The 22843-nt window shown below is 32.0% G+C and overlaps 1 protein-coding gene and 1 long non-coding RNA gene across 3 annotated transcripts; one reads left to right on the top strand and one right to left on the bottom strand.

Moving 5' to 3' along the window:
- Positions 1-1743: 1743 nt before the first annotated feature.
- On the bottom strand, positions 1744-3435 carry LOC146936031 (uncharacterized). Of its 2 annotated transcripts, none has more exons than XM_085751055.1 (5): positions 3315-3435; positions 2901-3205; positions 2415-2784; positions 2266-2337; positions 1744-2195 (listed from the first exon to the last, which is right to left on the bottom strand). In XM_085751055.1, exons 3-5 carry the CDS (start codon positions 2535-2537, stop codon positions 1971-1973), a joined length of 420 nt encoding a protein of 139 aa, XP_085607181.1. In that variant the 5' UTR covers positions 2538-2784; positions 2901-3205; positions 3315-3435; the 3' UTR covers positions 1744-1970. The 2 variants fall into 2 exon arrangements, with proteins under 2 accessions (XP_085607181.1, XP_085607182.1); XM_085751056.1 differs by having other exon boundaries at positions 1744-2165.
- Positions 3436-8062: 4627 nt separating this feature from the next.
- Positions 8063-10685, top strand: LOC146936030 (uncharacterized). Its single transcript, XR_015033125.1, has 3 exons — positions 8063-8480; positions 8854-10235; positions 10315-10685. It is a non-coding gene; the product is annotated as an uncharacterized LOC146936030 (long non-coding RNA).
- The last annotated feature ends 12158 nt before the right edge of the window (positions 10686-22843 follow it).

Genomic DNA, 22843 nt, shown 5'->3' with positions numbered 1-22843 from the left:
AAAAACTAGCCAAATATATAGTCTGTATGACCACATTTTTACAAATTCGTGACCACTATTTTATCATAAATTAGAACTTGTCCGTCTTTAGGCGTGATAAACTTGCCGATTGTAAAACAGGTTATTTATGGTTGGAAATGCTTTTAGTGCAGTGATCAAATGAGATTATGCGTTTGATTCGCCTAAAACGAAATTATTTACATCTGGAAAATATAAACTAGCCAAATATATGGCATGTATGACCACACTTTTACAAATACGTGACCACTATTTTTTCATAAATTAGAACTTGTCCGTCTTTAGGCGTGATAAACTCGCCGATTGTAAAATAAGTTATTTATTGTTGGAATTGTGTTTAGTGCAGTGATCAAATTAGATTGTGTGTTTGATTCGCATAAAACAAGATTATTTATACATGGGAAATACAAACTAGCCAAATATATGTTTTGTGTGACCACATATTTTAAGGTGTGTGACCACTATTTTTTCAGAAATTAGAATTTGTCCGTCTTTAGGCGTGATAAACTTGCAGATTGTAAAAGAAGTTATTTATCGTTTGAAAGGCTTTTAATGCAGTGATCAAATGAGATCATGCGTTCGATTCAACTAAAACGAAATTATTTACATCTGGGAAATATAAACTAGCCAAATATATGGTCTGTATGACCACAATTTTACAAATACGTGACAACTATTTTTTCATAAATTAGAATGTCTCACTGACAATTGGCTTGAATTGATTTTTTTTTTTTTTGCACATGTAAGTTACAGATAACCATATAAACGAACAATATAACCATAATTTTAGAATGTCTTTCATTAGTTTTCAATTGTGAGGCATGCAAACTTAGAGACGACTAGTTTTAACCATAATTTTAGAATGTCTTTCATTAGTGATAAAATGTAGTGAAAACAATATCATTTTAAGGCATTTTAAGGCGATATATGTATTCAAGTTTAAACTATTTACTTATATCATTTACATGGTGGAATAAGTGCTTCAAACAATAAAACTAAATAAGTTAGCCATATCATATACATGGCCTAATTAGTACATCACATGATAAAATAAAATTCAAAAAATTGAACGTAGTTGCTTGAAGTTGATTCTTCTGATAAATGGGAAATGGATGCCTGTGAATCAGCCTCATTTTGGTTGACACCCTCATTTTGATCAGCCTCATTTTGCTCATTAGAAATCTAAACAAAAATGTGAAAGGTTAATCAATTCAAGCTCATAAACTTTATAATTTAGTATTTATATTCATTTACTACGCACAAAATAACAACCTCAATTCAAGCTCATAAACTTTATAATTCAGTATTTATATAAACTTGAGAAAGATTACAAAATTATAAGACAGAGTCATCTTAGTAGTAAAACCACTACGGCAAAACATGATAATTGGGCACAAATGAATCAGCTTGCAAAACATAGTTCATCAATTAAGTAAGGTTCAAGAAAATTGCATTATTACTTGCATAAACTTCCTAGAGCATTGCATCGGTACTACATGAAACATCATAAATTTCCACATGTTTAATTGATTCAACTAAGTAACATACATTAAAATCTATCGTCTTGAGAAACATTTTGAAAATTTTTTGACAAAGAGTCATCTCAGTAAAAAAACATTATATATTGTTCCTGTTGTAAAAATTGCAAAATGAGACATAATTTTAATGGAAAGAAATATTAGAAACAACCAACCAATATTTAAAGCTAAACTAATGAGGATAAAATTCTGCAAGTTTCAATAACAGCTTAATCAAAATGATACGGTTCAAAAAGTAACAGTGATGTCCTTGGAAGGTACATCAATAATACATAAAAGCAACTGAATGAAATGCATAACATATCCGGCAAAAAGATGATAACAGTAAAACAACAAAACACTTATAAATATAGCATATGTCTTCGGCCAAGAAGTCAGCAGAATGTTTTCAAAAGTTCTCTCAATCACATGGTTCTATCTTGGCTGCTTTGAGCTTGACAGGCTTCGTGACAGACACGTCCCAGCTCCAGAAGCATCCTTCGGACCATTTGCATCCTCAGCAGACCTTTTTCCCACTATTTTTCTGGAAGGAGTGACTTCTCCATCAGTTGCACTGATTGTGTTTGGGGTGCAAATCAACAGATCGTCATCATGAAGTGTGAATGCAGTCTTTGACGAACCACCGTCCTCAATTAGTCGCTTTTGTTTGATTATAAAGATATAAGTGCATTGATAGATATAAAAACATGTCTTGTTAAATAAGTTATACCTCAGGTGTCACATTCTCCCCAATAGCCAACATCACATCATGGCGGTCTGCTTCCTCCTCTTCTTCATATATCTAACAAAGATGAAACCCCCAATTTATGCTTCTGAACCACTTAGAATAATATGCTGGAAATGTTTGAAGAAAATTACCTTTATGTTATGAAGGATCTTAAAGCGCTTGATAATGTCAGCATCATCTGTTGTGCGCTTGACGACATAGTTGCGCCAGTTATGGAGAAGGTTAGCATCTGTGACTTCAACTTTAAATAACATTTGTTTTCCAATGAATAAGTCAAGTTCAGAAGGGTAGTCCTTAGCATTGTTTGGCAGTTATAAAAACAATAAGTTTAGAATCATATCTTTATACATACACTTTTTTTACAAAACCAAACTATCAAATGACACTGTATTGATTATCAAATGACCTGTGCATCAATTAAATCTTGCACACTTCTGCCGACAAAAGCGGATACATTACGATCAAACAAAATGAAGCTGGTTGAGCCAGTGTTATCCATTACTTGAACATGCAATTTGTACATACAACATAATAGAAATCAATATCAAGATTTTGACGATTCTAAAAAGTTTAAAAATCCCGACACAACATAATCAAATGAAGATATTGCCACGTACCTAGGTACCGCGTTCCTGCCAGTGTTACATTTTGGACAGAACAACCTCCTTGCCACGGACTTGACCCTACCAGCACATTTAGTGAAAGCTTGTCACGTCTTGTAACCAACTACATGGGGCAAGTCACCATCAAGAATGAGATTAGTTCCATAGAATGCATTTGAACTCCCATAGCACCGCAATATCTTTTCAGCTTGCATAGTTGTAGCACAACAACGACAGGGGAGCTCGAGTCATGCGTGGCTAGGTAAGAGCTCATTCTTTCTGCATAGTTAGCCCACAATGTACAATGTATCCTCCGAGACCTGCAGCAGACAATTAATCTATCATATTAATACCGTAAATGCAATGTCTCCTTTACATTCATGCCCCATTAACTAAAAAATATTAAAAATAAAATTCATCACCACATACTCTGAATCCTGCAAAGTAATGTCTATCAGCTTACTCCTTCTACCATTGACATCCTTCTCCTGCATCACATCCTTTTCGACAACGTGGCCAATCACATATGTTTATAAAATCCCATTCTTAAGTGATCAATCATAACTATTTTATAAAATCATTTTACCTGGAAAGAAATTGTTGGGTTAAAATTTAACTAAATATTCAAATGGACAAAACAGTTTATAAGCCATAATTGTAAAATAGAGAGAAGGCCACACTACTGAGAGTTCTTAAAAACAGGAAATCATACAGAATTGTTGGAACCTACAACAACAGTAGATCTAAGTACCTTGATAATTTAAAATCAAATAATGAATAAAACTCACACCAAGTGTTTTTGGTCCTATACATTGATCAATCAAGAATTAGCAAGCCATAACCGAGAGTTGAAATTGATAAAAGAAGCGTGAAAAACATCCCATAAGAATATATAACATGGCAGGTTATACCTTCATCGTTAGTCACTGACAACTGACTATAACCACCGCATAAACCACAATCGAGAGCCTTCTGCCAACAACCACCACCGCAAAAACATCATTGCTGAGATCAGAAATAAAAATTACCATTGCTGGACAAAAAATCGAAACCCATAAATAAAAATCGTCAATGATGAACTTTGATGATCAGAGTTAGCAATGTAACTTGCAATGCAAATGCAATTCACAAATCGAATCACTCGCATGTGAAATCAGAGTTAGCATTAACTTAAGCCCTTTAAACTCCAATTGAATCTTTGAAATGCTCAATTTTTCACATCAAGTTTATGACCATAAATCAACAAATCACACACACAAGCTCTTCACTCTCCATCTCAATTCATCTTTGTGAGCAGTTCACAAATTGAATCACTCGCATGTGAAATCAGAACTACCCTCAATTTTCCAATAATCAAAACTGAAACAATCAAAAACTCCAGCATCAAATAATTTCCTTTCACTTACTAATGCATGCAAGCCAGAAAAATCAGCAACCAAAATTAAACATTTTTCTCAGTTCATCCTCATACCCACATGATCAAAGATAACCATTTTACCTAATTATCAATAACACTTCTAAATCTAAATTAAAAATCGAGATCCATCACAGATTTCTTGTCTATATCAACATCAAATCAGAATCTAACAGCATAAACAAAAGCATACAAACATATACAAAATTGAATAAAATCCACAAAAGCCTAATTCAAGCAAAATCAGATACAGAAATGAATAATCAAAACATGCATGCAGATGAGAAAATTGGGATCTGAAATTGAAAAATTGAAAAGAAAAAAGAATAAAGGGTTATAGATCGGAGCATACGAGGTTCCTTGGTTGTAGATATCGATGGTGACAGAGACTCTTTCAGCGCCAGTTTTGAGCCTGTTGAGAGAGGCTTTCTTGTGAGCGACGATGAAAGGAACGTCGGAGGAAGCGTGCGAGCATAGCAAGAAGGAAGCTATGAGGAGAAATGCGATCAGAGGTTTGGAGATTGGATCCGCCATTGATACTCGCATAGAGAGAAAAAGAGAAATGAAGAATCAATGAGGGAGAAAGAGAGAGAGGAGATCTCGTGGGAGGGAGTGATACATAAACAGGGTGAGAAAGAGAAAGTTGTGTGAAATTTCAAAAATACCCATGCCACATAAGAGGTGTATGGAAGAGTGGTATGGAGAAGGGTGTTCACCAATCTTTTTCCATTCATAAATGGGCAAAAAAAAACCAAGTTTTCTGCTCATTTCTTACTTCCACAATCACCCATAAAATTTATTTACATTTCTCCCATTTAACTTGCTTTAGTTATGCATTACTCATTAAGGAAACAAAGAAGGATCCGAAAGGTGTTTAAACTGATATAACACATAACCCACAGTTTTGTAATTAAATAGTTGAATTGAATATACGATGAGACTCTATTCCACATCACATCATGCTCTCAAAATTAAACAAAGAATCAAACACATATCCCAAAAATTACTAAATATATAAATTACTATAAGTAGAAGATGTGAATCAAATTAGGAACAATAGTATGTCAAATCAAGAAAATAAATATATCTTGATTTGCTCGAATGTTAGGGCATCTATGCTTTGCACTACACCATTTGTTGTCTCTGGCAACACTTTTTTAGACAACATGTAAGAATTGTTGCCTAAAACGTCGTTTAGGCAACGTTTTGGACTGTTGCCAAAAATATTTCTGCAACCCGTGAAAAACGTCCCCTAAAATACTTTTGGGTACGTTTTTGAAGCGTTACTAAGTTTTATCTTTGGCAACAATCACTAATTGACCCCTTAGATAGTTTTGGGGACGCTTTTCAAGTGTCACTATATTATATTTTTTTTGGCAATATTTGGCAATTGTCCCCTTAAATTCTTTAGGGACACAATTTTAGATTGTCGCACTAGTTTTAACCTATGAAGCCCGGATACGTAGTACGGGTAGATATGCGAAAATTTTAAAATTAGGATACGATACGGGCTAAGATACGTTAACAAAATATTTATACTAAAATTTATATGCATGTAAAATATTTAAAAAAAACATTGATTACTCATTAATGCTATATAATCATAAAAGTCACAATTTACAAAAAATAATACATGTGATCAAAATAAAAAATGTAAAATTTTCGTATAAATCATATTCTATTTTCATTCATATGTTAGGTTATCTCCTCTCTCTCTCGTTACTTTCATCCACCAAAAACATAATTTTTAATTGGTTATCGAAAAACAATTATAGTGATTCATAACTTAAATTGAATCATATACATGTCCATTGAATTTTCACAATACAGTCTCATTTTTTTTACACTTCATTTTTTTTAGGATACGTCTCTGTGGAGTATCTTACAAATATCTGTGTGTATCTTATAAGTATCCGATAAAATATGTATTTTAAATCAAAATAAGTAATTCCAATATGCCGTGGGTACGTATCCAAGAGTATCCACGGAGTATCGGTATCCGATACGGGTACGTCTCCATTTTTGAGTATATGGGCTTTATAGCTTTTACTAAAAGATTACATTTTTTCAATGTTGCATAAAAAATTCAACAACAATATTAAAGGGAATGCACCTTTTTGGGTTGTAATTTTTTCTTCCAATTTTACCCTTCATTTAAATTATGGATAATAGTCATTTTTGTCCCTGTATGTGTAAGGAGTAGGCACAATAGTCACTCAATGTATCAAAATTTCAAAATAGTCCCTGATTGTGCACTATATTATTCAAAATAGTCATTTATTTTAAATTGTTTCGTTAATATTGTCATATTAGTCTCTCAATATACTTATTTATTATCATATCAATTCTTATAATTATTTTCTTACTGTCATATCAGTCCTTATATGAAATGAGTTAATGTCAATGTTGAGAGATTATTTTGACATTAGCGACTATTTCGACTAACGATGTGCACAATTAAAGACTACTTTGTAATTTTGATATATTAAGGGACTGTTGAGACTACTCCTTGCACATTCAGGGACTAAAATGACTATTATCCCTTTAAATTATTTTATCATTTTTATAATATTATTTAAATTATATATTAGGAGGAATAATCCAGAACAAAAGGAACCATATTGAATACAATAAAAAAAAACTTTATTTTAACCTTACATAGAAAAATATTGACATAGAAAAATATTGTGCTTTCGTGTAACATTTTTTCTTTTAATTTTACCCTTTATTTTTTTAGTTTTTTTACCATTCTATCATTCCATGTAAATAAAAGCCAGAAAACTAAAAGATGGACAAATTAGTTCTCATCTTGACACTAGTTATTTAATTTAATAATAGTTATTTAATTTAATAATAATCGAGTTTTTTTTTTGTGAAGAAGCTGTGAAGAAGCTAATTCGAGTTTTTTTTTTTGTGAAGAAGCTAAATTAGCCCACTTGAGTTTTTTTTTTTTGTGAAGAAAAGAAGCTAAATTAGCCCACTTAAATTTTTTGTGAAGAAAAGAAGCTAAATTAGCCCACTTAAATTGGCATCAGAGAGAATCGAACATGAGACCTCAAGGAGGAGCACACTCTCAGATCTCAAGTCAATACCACTAGGCCAACCCAAGTGGGTTTAATAATAATAATAATAATAATCGAGTTATTAATGGTAGTAAAATAAATAAATGTAAAATAAGTTCGAACTCCGATCATACGTATTACAATAGTCCTCTCAACGTCTTAAGTTCGATTCTATCCGGTGTCAATTTTGATGGAATAATTTAGCTTCTTAAAGAAAAGAATAATAATAAACTATATTATATATCAAGAAAATACATGAATTTGGACTGCATTTTTTCTTTTCCAATTTTACCCCTTCATATAAAAAATTATTCAATATTTTATTCTTTTTATATTATTAAGGGGAATGATCGATTTTGGTCTATATTTTTCATTATTAGAATTATATCTTTAATGCATAGCTCAGTTGGTAGGACAATGCATTATTATATGCAGGGACCGGGGTTCGAACTCCGGACACCCTACTTATTCACCTTATAAGGTGAATTCTAGCCACTAGGCTACCTGACAAAAAAAAAAGAATTATATCTTTAATTTTTTATTTTATAATTATGATATATAGTTAATATACATTAAGTGGAAAGCTATCCACACCACCTAAGAACATGGACGGAGGGAAGGTATTAACCTTCCATAGATATTAAATTGATTAAACCCACTTATAAATATTTTATATATTAAAATAAAAATATAAATAAATTAATCAAAAACTAATACAATGCCTCGTGAAGCTTTTCTTTGTCATTCAGCCTTGTGTGAACCTTTCTTAGCCATTGAAATTTTAGATCCAAAACCTTCTCGGTGAACCTTTCTCACAGCCACCACGAACCTATCTCAGCCATCTTGAACTTTTCTCACCGTGAACATTTCGTGAATACCCAAATCCTTTCATCACCACGAAACCCAAACCCTCTCGTCACCGAAACCTTCATATTTGCCATTCTCTCACCCTCACCTTCATTCTGTCCGCCGTGAGATCCCTATCTTGCCGTCGCCGTGAAATCCTTTCTCGCTGCCAACTCTTACCGTCGCCGTGAAATTGACAGTCGAACCCTTCGTTGTTGATGTCGCCGTGAGATCCCTTCGTTGTTGCTGTCGCCATGCCACAACGAATCTCAGGTTCACTCTTTCTCCTTCCCTTTAAATCTCTTTATGCATGCGTTTAGAAGCTTGGATTTGATTTATTTGGTGATGGAACTGTACAAATTTTGAATTAATAAGTGTTAGTTAATTGCTTGTAAATCCAGTTGAATTGTGTTTTTAGCAATCCTTGATTGAATGATTTTTGCTGCATCTTGTTGCTATAACAAGCTACTTAGCAAACCTTTATTTTATCAGTAGCTAAAATAGTAATTCATTTCATTTTTCTTAATTAATTTCGAATCATATGTTCAAACGATTAGAAGAGTATTTTTGCAGTGAAAGGATGTTATAATCATTATTGTTTTATTGACGGGATTTGTTGTTGTTGTTGTTGTTGTTGTTGTTGTAGTGAAGGATGTTGTCTTGAAATTGAGGCAGTTTCTTACTCATAACAAGCATTTGGTTTTTGTTGCTGCTGGAATCAAGTTGAAAGATCTTCAGGTATCGGAATCCAACCAATTTTTTTCATTTATGTATCGGAAAGAGAACTATCAGACATGTTTATTGTCCTGTTTCTATGTGATAAACTAGACCTTGTGAAAATGTGGAAAAGTGATTAAATAACTATGTTTATTGTCCTGTTTCTATCATTTGGTTTGCAAAAATTAGTTGATTTTATTTTATCTTGCTTGGACAATTATTAGCAATCAATACATGAAAAATGACTCAGGCCTTGTGAAAATGTGGAGAAGTGACTAAATAAATCATATGCAGTCAAATAAAAGTCCTTAGGCTTAGATAGCAATTGTTAGTTAGAGGTCAATATGTTAAGATTTATTTTTCAACTAGTTGAAAAGTATAATAACCATGTCTTGCTTTCAAATATTCAAATATGATAGTTCATAGACATTTGACAATTATCATTTTAACATTTATACACACTATTTCAATAGTGACTCTTATTAGAAGTTAAGACGTATGAAATTTAAAAGGGGATCTCCAACTGTATATGACATGTGAAATCTTACTTTGATGCTTCAGTAAGAAAGGAGGTTATTTCTTTGCAAATTCTAAGATATTGCATGCTTCATTTTATGTTTATCACTCTTAGTTTTTGTTGCAGCTCTTGTTGGTTTTATAGTTACATCTTCTGAATTGTTTGAGATACTCTACAAGCTAGCGGTTCTCCTTGGTTTTTTCCCTGGCAAATTTGCCAGGGGTTTCAAACCCTTGTCAAAATCCCTGGGTAATGGTCATGTTTCTTGTAGTGCTTATTGACTATGTTTTTTTTTTGTTTGGATGACTTAATAGAACCATGTCAATCCCTTAAAATTCTATTTCAGATCATTCTCGACCAATGTATCATGTATATAAAATAAAAAAGAATTGAATCTATACTACTAATATTTAATTCGAACTTATGTGTCTGATAAGTCACCATTAAGATGAAGTAATTGAATCATGCCCTCTTATTTATCTTAGAATATCGTTTTCTTTGAATATCATCTTTCTTAGGACTTTAATTGAATCATTTTTACTACCATTGTTCTTTTAAAATATCAATATTAAGTTATACTATTATTTCATGATTTATTACTATTATCTCTTGCGATTTGATTATTTATCAATCGGTTAATGCCTTCAATTTGGGTAAATGTTATGTATCTTGTTCTGTTAACTCTTTCAGTCAAACAAGTGTAGTTAAATTTAAAGAGTGTTCTTACTGCACCATATTGGTCGAGAATCAAGAGTTGTTATAGCACCGACGCTTGTTTAGAGACACCCTTTCAAGTTAAGTTTCAGAACTTTCATTTTAAGTGATTTTGCTCCTTCTATTGACCACTAATTTTACTCTTTAAAATATGTGCAGTTACCAATGTCAAGTCTCAGCTGCATTAGTTTTTGGTGGGGTTTGCATGAGTGGCAGGGTTTCCTGTAATCCAACCTGAGATTCAAGTGTGCAACCCAGCATTTTTAACTTATCTCCAAGTATCCATTCGTGTAAACTTGGGAGCAATTATCCCTCTTTTTTAGCATACCTTAGTGTTATATTTCATCCATGTTGACTTAGAATTTGCGGTAACAAGTTTTAGGAGACATAAAGTAGCCATGATTATTGGCCGAGCTTATGATTATTGGAATGATTAATAATGTAATTGTTATTTGATATAATTCCTTGTGCAATTGTTTATACATAAATTTAATAGAATATTTTTTTTTCTGAAAGAAAATTTAATAGAATATTTATTGCTGCTAATTCTGAAACTGATTATTTTTTTTTTAAATCAATCACCTATTGCTACGTTTTAGAACTGTTGCAAGTAATCTATGGGGACGTTTTTTTAGTGCTCATACCTGCACAGTAAGGCAACACTTGAAAGCGTCGCCTTTGATGCTAAGGAAAAAACGTCCCCTATTCCTTAAACTTTAGACGACGATTATAAATAGTGTGCCCAAAAGGTGAGAAAAACGTCGCCTTAGACAATAGGCAACGCTCGAACAGGAGTCGCCTGGAAAATGTCCCCTATTCTTTTAGGCAACGATTTTCAGGGTTTTGGCAACACTTTTCAACTGTTGTTAGATAGTATAAATGGTGTAGTGTTGAGGACTCTCTCCTGATTCCAATCTCTTATCAAAACTTCTGTATCACAAATTCTTCCAACTTTTGTATCCACCATCACGCCTTTTTTGCAAAACTCAACATGTATAACTTCTACGATTGTGTGAACTTGGTTCGGGTTTCAACTGAAAAAGCGACACCATTAAGAGTATGAACTTGCACTAACATTCGAGCAAATTCAAATTACGAGCCTGACATGAACTTGGAAAAGTAGATCATTTTCATTTTACAAACAACTACATGATCAGAAAATAGAGAAAATAAGAAGCAAATACTATTGCAAGCACAGTTCACCTTTTGAATCTAATTAACGATAAGAACTTCAGCTGAAGGTGAGTTTTGAAGCAAAATGTCGACTATTCCATCAGGTATGGACGAAAAACCCTTTTTAACCTAGAAACTTCTTTCGGTAACCTGGTAGGCCGCTGCTCTAAGTTGGCATCTATCAGTGCCTTGCATAATGAATATGAAATTCGTTTTATTACTCTCAGTGACTTCAAGTTACACAAGGAAGGTAGCTTAACCTTCAATAAATCAGGAACTAAGGATAGAACCTAAGCAATGAAGAATGACAGTGAATCATGATTAATTTAAGGCTTATTAGATTGTTTGGTCCCTTAACTTATTTCATGTTTTCATTTTGGTCCCATAAGTAATAAAAAGTACCTTTGAGTCCCTCAACTTTTCCTCCGTTTGCCAAATAAATCCTGACAGTTAATTTTAACCACAATGATTTCTATGGTGGACCAACCTTAAGAGTGGTCCACCATGGATCTTATTAATTATTTTAATTTCAACCATTTGATTTTTTTTTAAAAAGAGAACCATTGGATTATGCAGGTCTATTTTATCTTACGATGTACCACCAACACCTAATTTTTTTTTCTTTTTCTTCATCTTCTATGTTTTCATCTTCATCAATCATATTCATACATTCAACCAAGAACAACAATATCATCATCACCATCGATTCCTCACATCACTACCATAAATTTTTACATATCTAATTTTTTCCAGCAAACATATTTTTTATTTTTTTGAAACAGACTATTTCATCAAGGCATGGCACAAGAACAGAAACAAACAAATCAAAACAAACCCAGCAAACATATTTTTTGAAACCATATGTTTGCTCCACCATAAAATTGAAAAATAAAAACAGCTCCACCATATGATGTGAGGAATCAATAACGAAATCAATGGTTTCAGAATGGCTTCAATTTTCGTTCATTCATTGCTGTGACTGAAAAAAAAATCGAACCCACCTTCTTTCAGATCTAGGTAGCTTTTTATGGAAAATCAATGGAGGAATTGTTTTTTTCAATTCTATGTGGCTGTCCCATTATACACGATTTGTGGTGTATTGTTGTTTTATGGTGTGTTGTTGAATTTATATATTCTGAAATTGGGGAAAGGTTAGGTTTTTTTCAATTTTATGGCAATTGTTTATGGAAAGGAAAAAATTATACAGAGATTAGGAAAAAATTGGAAAAAAAAATTAAGGGTTAGCACCCAAAATGTCCAGGAAGATGAATGAGACGGAAGAAGAACAAGGAGAGTGAAGAGAGTTCAGTTGGATGAAGGGAGTGAAGAGAGAAAGACGGATGAAGGGGAGAGACATGAGAGAGTCATGTACAAGGGTGAGGAGAGCGCAGGACGAGAGTGAAGAGAGAGAGGACAAGAATTATCTTTTCTGGGATTTTTAACAGGAAAAGGAAGAAGATGCGTTGTTGGAGAAGACGAGGAGAAAAGAAATTAATTTGGTAATAGGGGTATTTTAGGTATTTCATATCCTTAGCATTATTTTATGAAGATCATGAAGATCTAACGGTTCCTTTTGTGTTAAATAGATCGAATGGTTAAAATTAGCAAAATTAATAAGGTTTACGATGGACCACTTTTAAGGTTGGTCTACCATAGACATTTGGAGTTAAAGTTAACTGTCGGGATTTATTTGGCAAACGGAGGAAAAGTTGAGGGACTCAAAGGTACTTTTTATTACTTATGGGACCAAAATGAAAACATGAAATAAGTTACAGGACCAAGTGATCTAATAAGCCTTAATTTAATGAAGTCATATATTTATTAGAAAATATAGAAATAAGTAGAAATATAAATTAATCAATCAACTTGAGAAGAAAAGAAAAAACTAAGCCTCAAATAGGTCAAACAATAACATGGATAAAAGAATTTTCAGAAGCACAGGTACTAAAACAAAAAACTAACGAGCCAAACTATAACACTTTGAAGGACACTTAACGAATATCATCTATGTCGATACTCTATTAAGGTTATACCTGAAGATTAGTTGAAGATATTGCCAATGATTCGATATCAGTAAGCTCCATCAGCCAACTAGTATAACCGGGGAATCCATTTCAAGATTCATACACATATCTGCGTAAATATCAATGTATAAACGCTTGATACAACAAAGATGGCTCCCACGTGGTAGTAGTTTGTTATGAAAAGGAGTACCCCTAAAAGCAAAAGTATTTAGACTTGGAGTAGATAGCTCAATTCTGTTGTAGGTATCAAGAGGATCAATCATTTTTATTTCTAATTTGTCCAGGGTGGTACTTGATATGAATGGATTTTGTTCACCAAGAATTTTAAAATCAGAAAGCATCAAACTATTCAACTTGGTAACCCTGAAAAAGGATCATCTCCACCACGAAAGGAGACAAACCATAGATACAAGCTGGTCAATGATGGCAAATTGAGAGAATTCGGAAATAATATTCTCTTGCTAAAAATGTTAGGGGAAACTTTAAAGCGAAGAGATTTAATGTGTGACATGAAAAGAAACAAGATGGGAAGTGTTGAATATCACAAGTGCCTTTGAGCTGTAATTCGTTGACATTATGTGAAACAGCATAATTTAAAATCTTTTCAAAGAGGTGAGGATCATGGTCCCGTTGTAGATAAATTTGAGAGTGTGCAGTGAGGTCGGGACATTGCGAAGAGACAAAATACGAGTAATGAATTTTACGAAAGCCTTGAGAGTCTTAAAGTGTGAAGAAGTTAGTGTAAGGGTGGGAAGAATAAGGCCATCGTAAATCACTAATCCTGTCTTCTTCTTTATCATCGTTATAATTTCGTCTTCATCGTCTCACAACTTGCGAGTAAGAAAACAAGAAATAAAAACGAACCTTAGTTTTGATCTTGTAATTGGCCTCTTCGAAACTTGAGAAACTCGATTAGGACAATTTTTATGATGATGAGATAATATAGGAAACGAAAACCTAGCTAGGTTTATTTTGGGAGTGAATCTCTCATTCGTTATTTGTGTGGTGAGATGATCGGAAGAAAAAAAAAAGGAACAAAAATATCTCAACCTTTATTTTACTTTTTTTATTGAAAAGTAATTATGATTTTTTTTACAAACAAAATAAATGATATTCATTCATTCAAATAAAAGTACATTCATACAATATGAATTCAAAATCTCTAATAAAAAAATATGAATATGTGAACAAACTCACAACACTCATGTTAATAGCATAAAACGGGAGAGTATATATGCCTCTTAGGTGGACACAATGATTTGGACACTCCATTTGTTCACACACACAAAAAAGAAAGTAATAAAAAATTAATAATTAAATCATCATTAATTTATAAATGATTATAGCATGTAAAATTAAAAAAATTATGATTATAGCATGTGCACATTTGTAAAGAAAAAATACTTTTTTTTATGAGGAGTGTTCAAATACTTATGTGCACCTAGGGATGACAAAATGGTTTGGACCAGTTGGAGTTCGCCCGTTTAACCCGCCACTTTTAGTGGGATCGGTTGAGATTTTGAACCCACCACAAGTATGGTGCCCGCTCCGCCTATCCCGCTAAAAAGCGGGGTGGTGACAGGGTGGGACGAGTTGGCTTGTTGGGTTGATATGTTAAAAAGAAACTCTCTTTTTCACTTCTTTTTATTTATAAGTTACAATCAATTTTCCAAGTTTCGCCTCCATATATTGGGAAAATATTCAATTAATTTTATCACTTTTGTTTTATGATTTTAGCCTTATATTTTTAACAATTAGTTAATTTATAACTCATGGAGTTTTTATTTTTAATGTCTTATTTATTATAGAATTTTAGAAGATGTAATTTATATGTTTGAATAATTATTTTTATATTTTTAGTGGAGTCATTAGTTATATATTTAGATTTATTTAAATTGACTTTAAATTTATTTATTCATTAGTTATATTTTTAGAAGATGTTATATTATTTTTTTATTATTATTATTATTATTATTATTTTTCTTTCAAAAAAAATTATTTATTTTTGCATTGTTTATGTGAAGATTTTAATTAATAATTAAAAAAATACATTGACGGATAAACCCACCAACCCGTCCGTCCGCCATAAAACGGGGGGTGAGGTTTTCAACCCTATTTTTTTAGTTAAACCGTCCGTCCGCCCCTTTTTAGACGGGCGGGTTGCCCGTTTTTTTCCATTCCATTGCACCCATGAATTATTCCATAACAAATAGTGATTAATTGGAGGGTCATTATCTTATTCTCAGGTGCGTTATTTTTTTTTTTTTTAGGGATTCTCTGTGCGTTATTATTTTGCTAAATAAAACTAGCCGCACAATCAAACTAGGGTTTTTCAGTTTGCGCCGCACAATTGCTTTTGACTCGAAATGAAAGACAGACTCAGTGATTTGCCGAACTGTGTTCTTCTTCTCATACTCTCCTCTTTGGATACCAAACAAGCCGTTCAAACATGTGTTTTGTCTACAAGATACAACAATCTCTGGAAGCATGTTCCTGTTCTTTCACTAGGTCCTTGTCTCTTTAAGACGCGCAAACGATTCACAAAATTTGTGTCTAGGTTTTTATCTTTACGTGATGCATCAACCGCGTTGCACCTTCTCAATCTTTGTCGTGACGGTATCATGGTCCCTCCTCTACTTGAACGGGTTTTAAATTATGCTGTTTCACATAATGTCGAGAGATTAGAAATCCATGTCAGATCTGATATTCCACACTTTCCGTCTTGCTTGTTTTCATGTCGCACTTTAACATCTCTTAGTTTTCATGTTTCCACTGAAATTTATAACAAAGGGAAAATAATATTTCCAAATTCTCTTAATTTGCCATCTCTGACCCGCTTGCATATAAGGTCTGTCTCCTTTCTTGGTGGAGCTGATCCTTTTTCTGGGTTTCCCATGTTGAAAAGTTTGAGGATTTCTTGTTTTAAAATTTTGGGTGAACAAAATCTATGCATATCAAGTACCACGCTTGTAAAATTAAAAATAAACCCAACTTATTATAAACTCCCTAAGAACAATCGAAAATTTGAGTTATCTACGCCAAGTCTTTGTACCTTTGTTTTTGTCGGTGCTCCTTCTCAGATACTATATTGGAGCCAGCTTCGTTCTATTAAACACATACGAATTTATGCAAATATGTTGCAAAATTATGCACAGGCTCCTTCAAATCTACTTAGTTGGTTGCTAGAGCTTACTGATATCAAATCATTGAAAATCTCTTCTGATACTCTTCAGGTATACCTTAATACAGTATATATGCAAGTATGTTAGATGATATTAGTTAAATGTGCTTAAAAATGTTAGTTTGGCTGGTTTGTATCAGGTGTCCTTTTAAAATTCTTTATCGATGTAATTCTTTTGTACCTTTAATTGGTATGTCTTGAGACTTTATTTTTTGTCCTTTTCTTTAAAATTGTTTGCTTTATTTATATCAAAATATAATAAAGAATATATGATACGACTTCATTAAACTGATCATGTTTCAACATCGTACTTCATTTCTTAGGTCCTCTCCTTAGTTCCGGATTTGTTGAAGGTTAAATTCCATTCCTTGCGTAAGTTGAAGTCATTGACAGTCAAAATGATGCAACTTTCATATCCCTTTTCCAATGCACTCATAGATGCCAAATTAGCGCAACATCCTGCCATGTCACAGAAAGAAGTTGCCACGTTACGAGAAGCCTTCAAAGAAGGATCTTCATCCATACCTGAGGGAATAATTGAGTTTTTGCTTCAAAACTCACCTTCAGCAAAAGTTCATATCATCAATTAGATTCAAAAGGTGAAAGCTACATTCTAATTTTGAAAGATAAATTGTTTACTTTGATTTTTGCTTCTTCTGTTTGTCTTTCCCTTGGACTCTAATTATAACTTATTGCCATTTGGAACTATTGATCCCTTAGGTGGAGAAACAAATTGTACTTCGACACTAAAATGTAAGACTGGTATGAATTAACTTTTAGTTCATAAAAGATTCTTAGCTGAAATAAACTGGAGCTCCTAAGTTGTGAAAAATGTTTAATTGTGAATCTTGAATCAGATGTTGGCTGAACTTGAATTTGCATTTAGGCATTAAGTCATAGGAACCATTGTTATCAAAAACGCGACTTAAGTCCTAAAATCCTGGTTTTTGCGACTTTGCGTAGCTTCAACGACTCAAATCCATAGCAAAGTCCCAAAAACAGGCAAAATCCTATCAAAATCGCACAAAGTCGCACAAAATCGTGAAATCCATTCAAAATCGCAGGATTTTGATGGATTTTGAAGGATTTTGTTCATTTGTTGATAAGGGTCAATTTTTGACCCGGTTAGTAAATTGACCCGATTTGAATCCATGACCCGGTTCTATAAATACCCAAAAGGCCAAAAATTTTCATTCTTTCACTTCCTCAATTGTTACACGCGATTATTTAGCATTGTTAGGTTATTTGACATTATTATGACTACTAAAGAATATTTGCATCTAGGCTTTGAGTCATTTATGTATATGTATTTTGTGGACTTTGAACTTTAGTCATTTATGACTATATGCAATTTATAACATATATTTAACATTATTTTTGTTTTGGTAGAATCCTCGATTTTGATTGCGATTTTACGAGTCCCGACTTTGCTATCCTATATCGATTCTACAAAAGTCCTTGAGTAAAATCCTTCGATTTTAATTGCGATTTTACGAGTCCCGATTTTGCTACTCCCTTTCGACTTGAAGTAAAGTCCCGATTTTGATAACCTTGATAGGAACTAAACATTTGATATTAGTATATGTTATACGTTTGAATGGATAAGTTGAGAGAGATTTTAAAGAAAAGTTGAGGTGCAGGAGTTTATTTCAACTTATGTGTGACAATATGAAAACATGCCTTAAAGTAAATCCAAAGTATAGATCATGTCTAATATAACCAATCCTTGAAGAGCAATGCTGTTAATAAATAACGAGAAGCAAAATTATCAGCAATGAGGCCAAAGTTTTTAGTGGCCAAAGTTTTTATGTGTTGCTTCACTTATTATAAGTTATATTTTGTTTGATGATGTTGCTGATACTAATGAATTAAAGAGCTCAAAATTGAATTTTAATATGAATATATGACCTGAAAACATTGACAAATAGGTTCCTCCTCAATAGTAAAAATACCTAGTTGTTTAAGTTCATGTAACTACCATAATTTGAATTTATATGGAATTGTAATCACTAATAAGTTTTGGGATACAATTATCTAATTTTAATGTTTGGTGGCTTTGTGTATTTCAGGCAGAGAATGGTGATTAAAAGCAAAAACACAAGGAGAAGAGGTTTGGATTTTGTTGAAAAGGCTGGGTGAACATATAGTGCATGGATGCACCATACCAAGAACATTTTTGCTAAGAGAAATCTTTTCTTCCATTGTTTGATTAAATTATCATTTCTATAGTTCTTTTTTCTACTTCAAGAAATTTACATATTTAAATATTTTGAAGTGTCATGTGGTTGATCAAGAAATTTACATATTTAAATATTTTGAAGTGTCATGTGGTTGATCAATCGTTCTTTGATTTGAGGATCATGATACTATTTGGAATAGAGGGTCTTATATATCCAACTGTTTTTTTTTTTTTTTTTGAGAGAATCCAACTGTTTTTTTTTATCACATGTATCTATTTTTTATTGGTCTTTTTGCAGTGTAGTGAAATTAACAGACAACTAATGCTCTCTTATTTTGAATGAGTGTAATATTGTGCGATTCCCATTTGCTGCAATGAGGCTGTGTTGTTTTGCGATAGAAAGCTTCCAAATGTTTTCGTATTATTTTGAATCAGTGTAATAGTATGTCTATGAAACGACATTTGTATATGAGCAATGATAGATAGACATTCTTAATGTGTACACCCTTTGTAACACTCTAAAAAAAATCATTAACTAAATATATGGTTTGTGTGACCATATTTTTTTAGTTCGTGGCAGAGAGTGCGTATTTTTCGTAAAAAAAAAAAAAAATTTAACTTCTTCTAACGTATCAAATACTTGTCCAATCTTAGGCTTTAATTCATCGTCACAATTTGGCACACATTCATATTCCTAAAATTAACAAAATAAATATCTTCAATAAAATAATAGAAAGGAAATTGCAGCCCAACGTGAAAAGAAAAAAACTGAAAAGTGGCATCAATAATGGATCCAGGTTTGCCTGTATCAGAATATCGTAACATATTAATAAATAAAAGTGGCCTCAAAAAAGAACAAAAACGAAAAGAAAGAAAGAAAAAAGAAAATAGAACCAACAATGTAGTCACACAGCCCCTATATAAAATATAAAAATTCAATAATCAATAGACATCTTGTAATAATAGTTTCGTGGTAAAATAGAATGCATTTGAGTTTTTGGTCTTTAGGTTCGATTTTCGTTCTCTCTATGAATATGTTTAATGTTTTTTCATCCATCTACCACATGATTGAATATCATCTTTAAACTTTCATGGAAATGAGCGAATGTGTACCGATAAAATCAGGTCCGGCCCTTAGCAAGTGCAAGGTGAGCTACAATGTCAGGCCTAGCAATCTTACGAGCCTTAAATTTTGTTTTTTATAATATAACATAAAAAAAAATGTTAGGTATATAATAAAATATAAAAATTCAATAGACATCTTGTAATAATAGCTTCGTGGTAAAATAGAATGCATTTGAGTCTTTGGTCTTTAGGTTCGATCTCAAGCATTTGTGTGAATATGAACCAAATATAAAAGTCTCAATTACATACACAACTATTTGGTGATTACAGTTAAATATACAATTCAGAGTAATCTATGAATGTAAAAAACTACTATTTATCTTGAATTTTTTGTCATCTATTTCCATTGACAATGCAAATTAAATCCGTTAAATTATTAGTATTTTTTCTATTGTTTTTAAGTTTAATCATGCATACTAGTACTAATTTGCTACTACTTTTTTTCGATATTAGTAGTAGTTTGTCATTTTTAGAAAGTAAAGACACTTTTTTTAAGCAACGACAACAAATATACTTAGGACTCATTTTGCACTAAACAAAGTGATGATTCTTTTTAAGTTTTTGACTTTTCTTTTTATGATGAACACAATTTTTAATATTAAAACAAATAGTGGTTAGTGAAATTCAACACAAGTTAGTTAGTTCCTCTCATACAAACTTGATTTTACTTAATAAGAACGACTATTTTTTATGTTAATTACAAGTTGGTTACTATTGCGAAAAAATCTTATTTTTCCAAAGAGACCCATTTTTAATCTTTCAACATGGCCTTCGGTGTTATAGGAACAGTCCTGGATAGAATCTCAACAGAATATCTTTATTATTGATGTAAATATTATTAGTCTTTATTTGATAGCACTAGTCAATGGTTAGCCTTTACGATTACGGTTAGTTTTTATTTCTTCTTTTATTTTTTTTTGACGAAGGTTAGTTATTATTTCTTAACTTACCAATACTTGTATATAATCACTTGATCATATTAATAATAATCATCATCCCCGTGAGCTTAGCTCAATTGGTAGGGATATCGCATTTTATATGCAGGGGCCGGAGTTCGAACTCCGGACACTCCACTTCTCCACAATTAAATTGTGTGAGCTCTAGCCACTAGGCTACTTGACAAAAAAAAAATAATCATCGACTATATTTCTTTCTTTCAAAAAAAAAAAATCGACTATATTTCTTGTACGGTATCCACAAGGGTTTCAATCCAAAATGGCCCTCTAAAGCATAAATATCTCTAATAATCCTCAACGAATCTTCCAAACACTACAACAATTTAGTATAATGATTGGTAACAATTATCAAACCATTGGTAACATAATTAACAGCCAAATGGTAGAAATCAAAACATAATATGATGGTAGAAATCAAAACATAATATGATCGAATATCGGGTTAAAAGATGTTTACTCCATGCTTATCAAGAGAGTTTTGGTTTACACCCTTATTAGAAAAACCTTAACTCGAAGATTTTTTGGTTTTGGATTTTCATTACATTAAATTTCAAAATTTAAGATACTTTCAATATTGACACTGTCATATCATCTATTTTGTACAATCAAAATTCATGTACAGTAGAAACTCTTTAATTTAATACTCGGTAAATTAATAAACTCTCTAAAATAATAAATTTGTCTGGTCCCGAGTTGGGCCAATGTAAAAAATTGAAAAACTCGATAAAATAATAAGATAATAATTTTTCGAGAGATCCCTTTATAATTTTCGGTCCCAAGAAAATCATAAATTAATAATTCATAGAAACTGAAAAATATATATTAAGAATACATCGAACACATTTGTTCCTCTTGTTTACATTTACTGTACTTCAAAAGTCATTATTGATTTCCAATGCATATGAACACATTAGTTACTTATTTACGTTGAGTCTCAAGGTTCGCTGCAACATAATTCTAAGAGGCATAGACTAATTTGCCTTTTTGTTTGGTATGTACAGTATAATTACTTAAAAACTCTTTAAATTAATAATTATTAATTTATCGATAAATTAATAACTCTCTAAATTAAAAAATTTCTCCGGTCCTGACAAAATCAAAATATCTTTAACTGTAGGTTCAAAATCAAAATATCTCTAAATTAACTGTAGGTTCAAAATCAAAATATCTTTAAATTATAAGGTTATTGTTCAAGGTTTTTTCACAGGAGTAAACCATAACTCGCTCAAATGACAAGGACAAGCACCATTTAACCAAAAAGACTCATTGTGTTCTGAAAACACAATTCAATTGGTAGCTGCAAGGACAATTATTGGGGTTGGAGTTGGAAACCTGAACACCTACTTCTTCATGTTTAAAATGTGTGAACCTTGTTCATAGACTATAACAAAAAAATCATTGTTTTTTAGGGGAAATTTATTATTGGTTTTTTTTTTTAGAAGCAAAGTCAATTTTATTAAAAAAGAACAGACCACAGGGTATAAGGTATACTTTATGGGGTGCAGAAATGTACAAGAATTGAAACAAGCATTTTAAATCTGAAACTAAAAACATGTCATTTGCTTTCAAGGATAATAGGAAATACTCAAAAGTATGCCAAGAAAACCATTCAGAAAATTATTGTTGTAGCTCAGTTGTGCTGAAAAGGAAATAGAAAAAAAAATGTTTTCCATTACGTTTTGATTTTACCCAAAGCAACAAAAAATCTCGAATTGGATAGGAAATAGGATCTAAGCAGTGTTGCATAACAAAATGACATGTGGCATTTAAAATAATCAACGGTTGAGATGCACCTATATATTCATAATTCCTTGTCACGAATGTAAGCATCTCTCATTTCTTTGCGGCCGTGGAATCGCTTTTGTTCAATGTAAGCATATCCCTTCCTCATTTTTTATTTACTGCCAAGGTCCATAAAAAGGGACAATGGAGTATATAATTAAATGACATTCTCTTTTATTTAGGTATTCTATCATGAAAATTCTAACATTCATGTACTTTATCACTTTGTTGCAGAATCGCTTTTGTAATTTTCTGTGAGGTAATCATA

The sequence above is a fragment of the Medicago sativa genome, chromosome 3, assembly GCF_051527215.1.
Source record: "Medicago sativa cultivar Bolivia chromosome 3, Bolivia_mono, whole genome shotgun sequence".
Lineage (NCBI taxonomy): Eukaryota > Viridiplantae > Streptophyta > Magnoliopsida > Fabales > Fabaceae > Medicago > Medicago sativa.
This window is presented reverse-complemented; position numbering and strand designations above follow the sequence as displayed.